The sequence below is a fragment of the Megalops cyprinoides genome, chromosome 24 (assembly GCF_013368585.1).
Source record: "Megalops cyprinoides isolate fMegCyp1 chromosome 24, fMegCyp1.pri, whole genome shotgun sequence".
In the NCBI taxonomy this organism is placed as follows: Eukaryota; Metazoa; Chordata; class Actinopteri; order Elopiformes; family Megalopidae; genus Megalops; species Megalops cyprinoides.
In genome coordinates this window covers 7,055,673-7,066,648 of record NC_050606.1, presented here as the reverse complement: position 1 = coordinate 7,066,648, position 10,976 = coordinate 7,055,673, and the positions used below count along the sequence as shown (strand labels likewise).

The 10,976-nt window shown below is 47.3% G+C and overlaps 1 protein-coding gene across 1 annotated transcript in view; it reads right to left on the bottom strand.

Moving 5' to 3' along the window:
- Positions 1-2,233: 2,233 nt before the first annotated feature.
- The window catches only part of LOC118771138 (oxysterol-binding protein-related protein 1-like), a 33,994-nt gene continuing 25,251 nt past the window's right edge, over positions 2,234-10,976 (bottom strand). The window contains exons 19-28 of the mRNA XM_036519027.1: positions 9,328-9,462; positions 9,121-9,218; positions 8,366-8,548; positions 8,060-8,167; positions 7,461-7,550; positions 6,892-7,018; positions 6,262-6,378; positions 6,010-6,133; positions 5,514-5,604; positions 2,234-4,249 (exon numbers count right to left, since the gene is read on the bottom strand). Coding sequence (XP_036374920.1) covers positions 4,147-4,249; positions 5,514-5,604; positions 6,010-6,133; positions 6,262-6,378; positions 6,892-7,018; positions 7,461-7,550; positions 8,060-8,167; positions 8,366-8,548; positions 9,121-9,218; positions 9,328-9,462 — 1,176 coding nt within the window. The 3' untranslated portion in view covers positions 2,234-4,146. The remainder of the gene's footprint in view (positions 4,250-5,513; positions 5,605-6,009; positions 6,134-6,261; positions 6,379-6,891; positions 7,019-7,460; positions 7,551-8,059; positions 8,168-8,365; positions 8,549-9,120; positions 9,219-9,327; positions 9,463-10,976) is intronic.

Here is a 10,976-nt window from a genome sequence, read left to right as displayed (position 1 = left end):
GGAGGGGGGTTCAATTCAGCAGGAACTGGTTTTCCTGTGTAAAGGAAGCATTTTATCCATAGAGGGAAACAGAGATAATCTGAGATAATAAATGAGTGTTGAAATTCCACCCAAATGTTGGTGTTTTGTGGTCATTTCTAATAGAAGGTAAAATATAAATTGTAGTCACCACTGCTAACCAACATTTGTGTGTGTGTATGAGAGGGAGAGGAAGAGAGGGCGAGAGAGAGAGGGAGAGGGAGAGAGGGAGGAAGAGGGAGGGAGAGAGGGAGGGAGAGAGGGAGGAAGAGAGAGGGAGAGAGGGAGGAAGAGAGAGGGAGGGAGAGGGAGGGAGAGGGAGGGAGGGAAAGAGGGAGAGGGAGGGAGGGAAAGAGGGAGAGAGAGAAAGAGGGAGAGAGAGCAAGAGGGAGAGAGGGGGAGAGAGGGGGGGGAGGGGGAGAGGGGGGGAGAGAGAGAAAGAGAGAGAGAGGGAGAGAGAGAGAGAGAGAAAGAGGGAGAGAGGGGGGGGAGAGAGAGGGGGGAGAGAAAGAGGGAGAGAGAGGGGAGAGAGAGAGAGAGAGGGGGGAGAGAAAGAGGGAGGGAGAGAGAGAGGGGAGAGAGGGAGAGAGGGGAAGGGGGAGAGAGGGAGAGAGGGGAAGGGAGAGAGAGAGAGAGAGGGGAAGGGAGAGAGAGAGAGGGGAAGGGAGAGAGAGAGAGAGGAGAAGGGAGAGAGAGAGAGGGGAGAGAGAGAGAGGGGAGAGGGGAGAGAGAGAGAGAGGAGAAGGGAGAGAGAGAGAGGGGAGAGAGAGAGAGGGGGGGAGGGGAGAGAGAGAGAGGGGAGAGGGGAGAGAGAGAGAGGGGGGAGGAAGGGAGAGGGGAGGAAGGGAGAGGGGGGGGAAGGGAGAGAGAGAGGGGGGAAGGGAGAGAGAGAGAGGGGGGAAGGGAGAGAGAGAGAGGGGAGGAAGGGAGAGAGAGAGAGAGAGAGGGGGGAAGTGAGAGAGAGACAGAGGGGAAGGGAGAGTGAGAGTGGTGAGGAAGGGAGAGAGAGAGAGAGAGAGGGGGGAAGGGAGAGAGAGTGGGGGGGGGGAGGGAGAGAGGGGGGGAGAGGGGAGGAAGGGAGAGGGGAGGAAGGGAGAGAGGGGGGGAGAGAGAGAGAGAGAGAGAGGGGGGAAGGGAGAGAGAGAGAGGGGGGAAGGGAGAGAGAGAGAGAGAGGGGGGAAGGGAGAGAGAGAGAGAGGGGAAGGGAGAGAGAGAGAGGGGAAGGGAGAGAGAGAGAGAGGGGAAGGGAGAGAGAGAGAGGGGAGAGAGAGAGAGGGGAGAGGGGAGAGAGAGAGAGGGGGGAGGAAGGGAGAGGGGGGGGAAGGGAGAGAGAGAGGGGGGAAGGGAGAGAGAGAGAGGGGGGAAGGGAGAGAGAGAGAGGGGAGGAAGGGAGAGAGAGAGAGAGAGAGGGGGGAAGGGAGAGAGAGAGAGGGGGGAAGGGAGAGAGAGGGGAGAGAGAGAGAGAGAGAGAGAGAGGGGGGGGGGGGAAGGGAGAGAGGGGGGGAGAGGGGAGGAAGGGAGAGGGGAGGAAGGGGGGGGGGAGGAAGGGAGAGAGGGGGGGGGAGAGAGAGAGAGAGAGAGAGAGAGGGGGGAAGGGAGAGAGAGAGAGAGGGGGGAAGGGAGAGAGAGAGAGGGGGGAAGGGAGAGAGAGAGAGAGAGAGGGGGGAAGGGAGAGAGAGAGAGGGGGGGGAAGGGAGAGGGGGGGGGAAGGGAGAGAGAGAGGGGGGACGGGCGAGAGAGAGAGGGGGAAAGGGAGAGAGAGGGGGGAGGAAGGGGGAGAGGGGGGGGAGGAAGGGGGAGAGCGAGGGGGGAGGAGGGGGGCGAGGGGGGGGAGGAAGGGGGAGAGGGGTGGGAGGAAGGGGGAGAGAGGGGGGAGGAAGGGGGAGAGGGGGAGAGGGGGAGGGAGGGGGGAGAGGGGGAGAGGGAGAGAGAGGGAGAGGGAGAGAGGGGATTAGGGAGGGGGAGAGAGAGGGAGAGAGAGAGTGAGAGACAGAGAATATATGAAAGGAAGTTGTAAAACACTGCTTGTAACCATGATCTTGCAGATTTCAAAGACATCAGGTAAGCAGATACATTCATTTGCCATTTTCATTTCTGGGAAAAAAAGACAAAAAAGAAGAGCAAACAGGGAAAACCTGAAATAAAAACAGCGAGAAATGCTCTCCAATACAGTGTTAAGCTTTTATTCAGCAGCAATAGAAATTCTCTATTTAGGCAATTAATATACACAGGTCAAGACTGGGTAAAACCGTGCATTTCTAGATCACACTAGTCCATCTACCTCCGTACAGTACATTTGAAACAGTCTACATAAGTTACTGTGCCTATACACAACAGAGTTAGGGGAATGTTTACAGAACATGGTTGTAACAGTCCAGACATGGTCGTAATTTGTGTTCACACCGCCGTTGCTTGCATAGTTGAAGTGATGCATGCGCAAGTTTCGCTGTGAAGAAGGGACTGTCGGTGTTAGTGTCTGTGCTGTCAGTTTCCTGCACGGTGGCTTTTTCCAACGGCTGCGTACTAGCGATAGGTAAACGGGATGCACTGAACACGACTGACCGTAGCGAATCACGTTATGGCATGCAGATCCGAACCAGCAGGAGTGCTGGGCTGTGGAAACCAAACTGATTGGTTCACAGGTTTGCTGGATTATCAGTCAAGGGAGCAATCTGATAAAATGGCTGCACTTCGGGTATGTCTGACGGCTAGATGTTGAGCAGCGTTTTGCAGCGGTGAGGAATCCGCAGTTCATGGTGGCGGAACTCTTTTACGTTTGAGTCTGGACTATATTTCCCATCAGCACCTTTGTGAACCAGAGCGCAACGCGTATGGCCTACTGAACGAACCCTGAGCTTTGTGTTTTGTGAAGCCCCGCTTGCCCGTCGCTAGTGAATACTCCCTCAAGTAGACTGCCACTTCACTGAAGCCATTTGCCCCTTTGCAGAGGACAGACCCCCCCCCCCCCCAAAACCACCATGCTCCGCCTAGCATTTTTACGACGATCCTCGTCTTTGGTGTGCAACGTTTTCTGAAGTGCCTGACCCTGGTATTACATATTCACTGCACTGTTACAACGGACAAGCTCTGTTTAAGCGTGTGATAGTTTAGAACAGCTACGGACGTAGAAGCTATGATCGGCAAAGGTTCCCCTGCAGCCGGCCAGCAGCACGGGCCTCGCGCCGCGCTAAGCATGACTCTAAGGCATGGATAACAGTCAGAGTGTGCAGGCTCACCACTCACTGATGGTCTCTACAGCGGTGCGTCTGCTATACGTCCACCCGGTGTGCAACATGAGCTCCCTTGTCGTAATGCAGCCGTTGAGATCCATAAGTAGAGGCAGCTTTCTGATCTGGAGAGATTCTGCACGAGAGGGAAGAGCTTAAAACAGCTTTTTTTATGGAATGAGAGAGGTATCGAGTCGTTTCCTAAACTGCAACAGGCTGCATTATGACAGGGAGCACTTTATTAAAGACTGAGTTGGTACTACTTCCTAACTACTGACAAACCTAATGTGGTCTATTCACAAAATAGCTATACAATTTCTTAAATAGTCTGTCAGACATCGTATAAGTGGCTTCTTTAGAGGGAGAAACACGATAAGAGATATCACATTCAACTCAAAACACTGCATCTTAAAAATAGAAGGGACCAAATCCTAGCCTTCCATGAACCAGACAGAAAATTTTCAACTGGTCAACAATGATAGTAGTAAAGAATCACATTTGTCTAATTCCTAAAGTACTTATTGAACAATGTGCAATGAGGTGACCTCACACATGGTGTAGTCTTCTGCATGGTTATTTTAGTACCTGTCCATTCATGGGCTTTATCACAAATGTTGAAACTGAATTTAAACTGAGGTTGCAAGGCTGCAAGTTCAAGTCCAAACATATAATAGCTATGCTATTTGTCCTGGAAATAGGTGCCTGCTAACTAAAAATAAATATTGATAAATGTCCTGTAACATAATACCGAAGGGAACCATGTCTGCCCTGTTCTTTGTTTTCACAATCAGTCCTCAAAAAACTGAAATATCCTGCAGAACAGAGCTACACCATGGTTTAAACAGGAGAGCTTAAATGGGGGCTCAGGTGGACACACATGGAAATGTGTGGGTGAATTGCATTAATAGATGTCAGGCAGGTTGGTGTAGTTCCTGTCCCAGTACCCTCCAGAGTATAGCCAGTCCTGGCCACCGTTGTGAGGGTTAGGTCCCTGGTGAAACCACCTACGAGACAAGACGGAAGGGAGCTGTTAATTCAAGTTTAATTCCTGCTACACACACACACACTCACACACTCACACACTCACACAGACACACACACACTCTCACACACACTCACACTCTCTCACACACACACACACACTCACTCTCACACACACAGACACACACTCACTCACTCACACACAGGAGATGGCATTAAAGAACTGATTTTATCAGTATTTTGCTTCCCATCTAGATGGCTTGAATTAGTACCCTATTTATTCACTCACAAAGTCACACATTCACACACTTAGAATAAACACACTGTAACAGTCCAATGAATGACAACCACCACCATCACATAGTATGCAAAAATATACAAGGACTGGGTAAACCACTTATATTGCGTGGTGTTATATCCTATACTTAGGCTTGGCAGGTGTAAGGGCCACATACTCCGAAGTGTGAACAAAAAAAGAAGCTTGGGATCTTTTGAACGAGACTTTGAAGAATTCATGTCTCAGCTCCCTCCTCACTGAGAATTTTCACATTTTCAGTTTAAAACTGCTACTGCAGGGAGGTATTGATTTGATTTGATTTTAAATTTCAGCATTTATCAATGGATGCTTTTTTTTTCTTTTTAATCAGGCCAGTTGGATGGAAGGATGTTTACCGATATTCACTGATGTAAATGGAACCCTGCCAAGCCTACCTACACTTAAACCACTTGACTAGTTGAAAAGTTGCGATGCAAGTGTAGACATAAAGTGTAAGACAAGGAATACATTGTGTTTTTAGAATGATCAGCTCAATGTCTTTCTTAAAAGGAAAGCTTTTCTGAAACGTCATCCACTTTTTACAGTCCAATTCATAAAGTCTCTAAACTAGTGCAGACAATTTATTTTTCTGATTCTGGCTGCAGCGGAGAGCATTTCTCAAGTGGCAAAGCATCAGCTGCAGTGCTGTAGTGTTCCTGCAGGTGGAGCAACAGCACAGTGCTCTGACATGAAAATCACACAAAACCACACCAGGGGGCGCCAAACTCAAACCTGGGGCCGAGAGCAGGGGTTCTTCTCACGAGAACAAAATGAAACAAGGATAAAAATAGGGAACTAGAGTTAGTAACAAAAAAACACAGCACGGGGTGTTGCTGAAGTAAAAATAACTGACAGTAAAATGAAGTTTCTTATCCGGTAAAATTGTGGCACAGCGTTCATGAAAGTCAGCAACTGCTGAACTGAAAATGTGAACAGAACGTGCTTGTCGATTGAGTGCTTTGCTAGCTCACCTTGTCTTCCATTCTTCGTCTGACTTGGAGCGGGTTTTCCGTGCTGCCCTCTGCTTCTCCTCCACTCTCTTTTTCTCCTCACTCGCCAAATCTGTGAAACCAAGGTCACATTTGACACTTGCTTTGATGGGCCTGTTATTACAGGACAGGTATACTCTGTGTTACAGGTTCATATACACTACATAACATTACATTTTTGTCATTTAGTAGATGCTCTTATCCAGAGTTTCCATTTATACAGCTGGATGATAACTGAGGCAACTGACAGCAGTGCTCTAGTGGGGAATCAAAACAGTAACCTTTCGGTCATGAGCCCTGCACCTTTTCACTGCTGCCCCATACATCAGATTCAAAGCTGAGAAAATCTTTATAGTTGGACTTATGCTGACATGCACATTTTTTTTACATTACTGATGTAAACTTTATTTTTTGTCCTGTGTTCTGAAAAAGCTAAAAAAAAATATGAGGCTCTCAAATGTATGTCAGTTCACAGTACCTATATCGCCGTTCTCCAATGCACGAATATCTGGCCTTAGCCGGGAGTCTGTTTTGGGTATGACGCCCTCCATGTCCTTCTCCAGCTCATTCAGTTGCATGGCAAAGGTGGAGAAGGCATACATCTGTGAATGAATGAAAGAATGAATGAAAGAATGAATGGTGGAGAAGGCGCAAACAGCTGCAGAACACTTATCTGGTGTTTATCCGTTGTTTGCATGACTGTTTTGATGGTCGCATCTCTCGGACTGACCTCGGCGGAGTTTTCCGGACGGGGCGCTATCCTCCACAGCAGCTCGCTGCCGGGGATCACCTGCACCGTCTCCGCCTCTGGAGGGGGCATCTCCTCGGCCTCCTCATCGGGGGCAGCCTGGAGCGGACAGAGGGATCCGTGGTGAACCCCGCAAGGGGCGGTGGAATCAACAGCACAGGCCACAACGCACACAAGCCAAGACTGTGGAGTTCACGAAGATCAGACTACAGGAAAAGGGCAAAGGCTAAAGTGATACACAACAGTACACAGTGCACTGTAGCCTGAGTATGGCAATGTGTTGTGATAATGGTCCCCATTAGGTTCTTGTTATGTTGATGCCATTATATGATTACCTTATTTCTCAGTGCCCATAGCTTGCCTGGCTCTCATATTGTGCATATATGCACTCGATGGGTTCAGTATCACACTCAACAGAGGTGCCCAATGCAGGATTTGAAACTGCAACATCCTAGTTGCTGGTCAAACTGATTTAAGACTTTAAGTGCTTATTTCCCAACTCATCTGCATGTCACAAGTGAAAGGTACAATGATGAGGACATGTTTTATGAATGTTAGCTGGGCTCAGAGCGAGCTTTGGGTTCAGCAGGGTGTATAGATGTGACCACATACTGGTTTGCTACTCTTCTTCTCCTCAGGGTTCTTCTTGTCCGTCTTCTTTTGGGCATCGTAGGTGGCTGGGTCCACCGTGTACAGACACTCTGTCCACTTCCCATAAATGGCTAACAGCTTCTTTTTACTGCATGGAAACGAGAGGGTTAAATAGTGCTGTGAGCTGTCTGGGCCTCAACTGTTTCTCAACCTGGTCTCAACCTGGTCTAGCTGGGTCTCAACCTGGTCTCAGCTGGGTCTCAACCTGGTCTCAGCTGGGTCTCAGCTGTTTTCGGTGGAACCCTCATTGCAAAAGTGAAACATTCTAAAAGCAAAATCACCACGGCATGGAAAAAAAAAATGGGAGGTTTATACTGGGCTACTCTCTGTGCAACAGAAGCAGTTTATCATTTACCACACACCTCAGCCTGGAGCTGGAAATTCAGCACCGGGGGAAGAAGTTATTTACAAAGTACTAAAAAAGGAACCATGGGGAAGGTGTTTGGATAGATGTACAAAACAGTTATAGATCAGCCTTGTAAGGTCTAATATGTGTCATGTCAGCCATGATGGCCCTCTGACCTCATTACCTTTTATCCAGTATGTAGCCTTCCACTTTGTGCAGCTCTTTGCCAAAAAGGCCACAGGGTTTGAAGGTAATGCTACATCTCTCTCCTGTTCTGTTGAAAGATGAAATACCTCTTCAGCGATTTCCTCTTTTCTACAGTGATTCATCATTTTAAGGGTGAGGACAGATTCGTCATTCTCCTGTTACCTTCGACTAAATGTCTTGTTTCATCAACAATTCAGTTGTTAGGCATGCATAAATGCTGGATGATCACAGGTTTCCAATACTTTTTTTTATAATGACTTGTGACAACTATACATATACTATATACTATACTATATATATATATATATATATATATATATATATATATATATATATATATATATACACACACACACACACTATACTATATATACTATATATATATATATACACACTATACTATATATATATATATATATACATATATATATATATATATATATATATATATATATATATATATATATATATATATATATACTATACTATATACTATATACTATACTATCCATTGATCTATCACTTTGTCTTCGAACAAGTGAACTTCTGCAGACAGACACTAGGTGGTGGTCTTACTTGTGGTTGATCACCTCTACATTCCCATACTGCTCGATCCACAGCTGGCCCACTATGATGTTGTGAACGCAGCAGGTGGGATTTGTCCAGGTGTAAGCTTCATTGTACCTGCACATACAGAACATTGACAATTGACCACTGACATCCATACATTTCTGTAGATCTCTGCTAAATGAGTGCAATGTAATGTAATGCCTCAGGCTACTGAAAGCACATCACATCTCTACTCATTTTGGCAGACTCTCTTATCCAGAGCGACTTCTGGCACAAAGGAACAGAAGTGTATCCAATTCAAGCTGGACTCACTTTGGCAGCTCCAGGGTGATGATCCCTCTAGGCTCCGCCTCCACGCTCTTCCCCCAGAACTTGAGCTTGGGGTAGATGGACCCGTGGAACACGAAGTCGTTGTTCATACCCTCCACGTGGAACGCGCTGACCGGCGGGTGGTGGCTGACCTGCTCCGACATCAGCCTGAAGCCCAGGTCCTCCCTGCGAGGGGACAGCCAAGGCGTCACCGTAGAAACCATGAGCAAAGCACCTTCTGGAAGGCCAAACCCTCCTGTGGTATAACGCATTATGCCTAGTCATCATGACCAGACTGGTAAAACTGCATCGACAGAAGGGTGTGGATGTGTTGCCATTTTGGATCGCTTATTAGGCCTGTTCTCTGGCCCATCCAGTGCTAATCAGCTGATCCTACAGCCCGGCTTTGCTGTCCACCATGAAGCCATTACACATGACGGAGCGACCACGCCTAACTGAATCACACATCCGTGCCTGTCCAGTTTGTATGTCTGTCTCTGACCAGCTCATACATTCCCTACTTGACCAGCTTTCATTTCATACCATTTCATACTTGACCAACTCGTACATTCACACCTGATCAGCTTACACAATCATACTCGACAAGTTTGTGTGTTCATACCTGATGGGCTCATACATTTTATCTGATCAATTCATATGTTCATACAGACCAGCTTATACATTCATATCTGACGAAATCATACATTGGTACCTGACCAGCTCATTCGGTCACATTTGACCAGTTTGCATGTTCGTACCTGACTAGCTCGTACGTCTCTCCCAGCAGCGGGTTGAAAGGCTTCCCGGTCCTCTCCCACTGCGAGGCCACGGCAGAGACGGCGAAGGCCGCGACACACTGCAAACGAGACACAGCCCATTAGCGGAGCGGCTCAGCCTGTCCGCAGAAGCGCGGTGTGGCAGGAATAGCAACGACCCGCTGCGGTCGCCGAGGGAGGTGCCGGTACCTTCATCCTCTCCATGGAGTCCGGCGTGCTGTTAGCCTGGTGGATGAGGTACGTGTGCTCCATGTACTCCGTTAGGCGCTGAAGGAAGCTAAGGGGCTCGTTAAAGGCGACCGGCATGGCGATCTTAGAGAGCTCCTGTGGGAGAAAGAGGGACAGTGTGAGAGAGAGAGAGAGACAAAGACAGAGGGAGAAGGAGACCTCACTACATTTTACAGAGAGGTAGATCAATAGATAGATCCATACACACAAAGCATATCTCATTGTGTATTAATGGAATAATATATATATATATATATATATATATATATATATATATATATATATACACACACAGTACCCATCTATCTATCTGTATCTATCTAAAGAAAGAGAGATATATATAGATATATAGGTACACACAAACATAAATACAAAGCGTATCTCATTGTGTCTACCACTTGTGTTTCAGTCAGGGTGATCTGGTGTGGTGATCCTTTAATGGGCCTGTCCTTTTTTTCCCCTCCCTTTCCACGCTATATCTGCTGCTAATCCATGATAATACTGTACCCTAGCTAAGGGCTTCCAGTTAAGTGAAATTTCATTAATTTGGGCGGCTGATAAGGTGTGTAAATCGTGACATCTTGACAGTAATCACCTAATCATGTCAGGCCACAGACGAAATATGCGTCTGCCGTTCCCCGCGCCCTGTCCACACGCACCTCAGGTAGGTGATAACTGCGTGACAGGCAATCGCTCTGCAAAGAGACAGCCTGCAGAAGGCTGCGGAAGAGACTGATCCATTTGTTCAAAGTCGCCAGACATCTGGCCAGTTTACTTAATGAGGCTGTCCCTGGCTGTCAGTTCCTTTATAAATCCGGGTTTAAGTGCGCTGATTAAACAGCTCATATACAGCTATATATAGACAGGGATTTAGCAAGCAGCCCGTGTTGGAATCACAGCGCACAAGGCCTTCTGCTTAGAAAGATCCCCTCATAAAAGAATAAGTTGCTTATGATGACACAAACCAACAGGCACAACCCAGTACAAAGGCATATGTCAAAATTCTTGCTGAACGAATTCTTACTGGGGTGCTCTGCATGACAGACAGTAATCAGTGGTAGAGCAGTGTCAACTGCAGGTTTTTTAATGACTTTTCTCCCCGGTTTGCATCCCCCTATTTGGAAACGCCTATTGCATATTATGCATGAGTCACCACAATCTCTACTTGCAGAGCCAAAGCCAGATTGTTCTATCACTCTTGGCTCCCAGTTAGCGTTGGCTGATGACATGGCTGGGCTTGAACCCCGGCCACTTCACTGGAGCTTTTTAATGTCTTAATTTTAGCCCTTTGTTCTGTAGCTATTTCTATTGTTACTAAATAACATGGTACTCAATTTGTCACACTTGTTTTAGATAAGATAAATGCTTGTAAGAACAAACATTTGCACTTTACCTTACCAACAAGATTTATCTTAAGACAATATGCCATATCAGTATTTTCTCTAGAGCTCTTCAGGAATGGAGGACCCCCGTGGCAGAAACAGCTTGTGTTAGGCCTACAGAGGTGAGTGAATTCGCGAGGGAAGCAGTGGCCGTGTCCTATTTAAAGATGCGTGTGCTGTTTTTTTTTTTTTTGCGGTTGACGCAGACTCAGGCCCCAATGGAAGCGG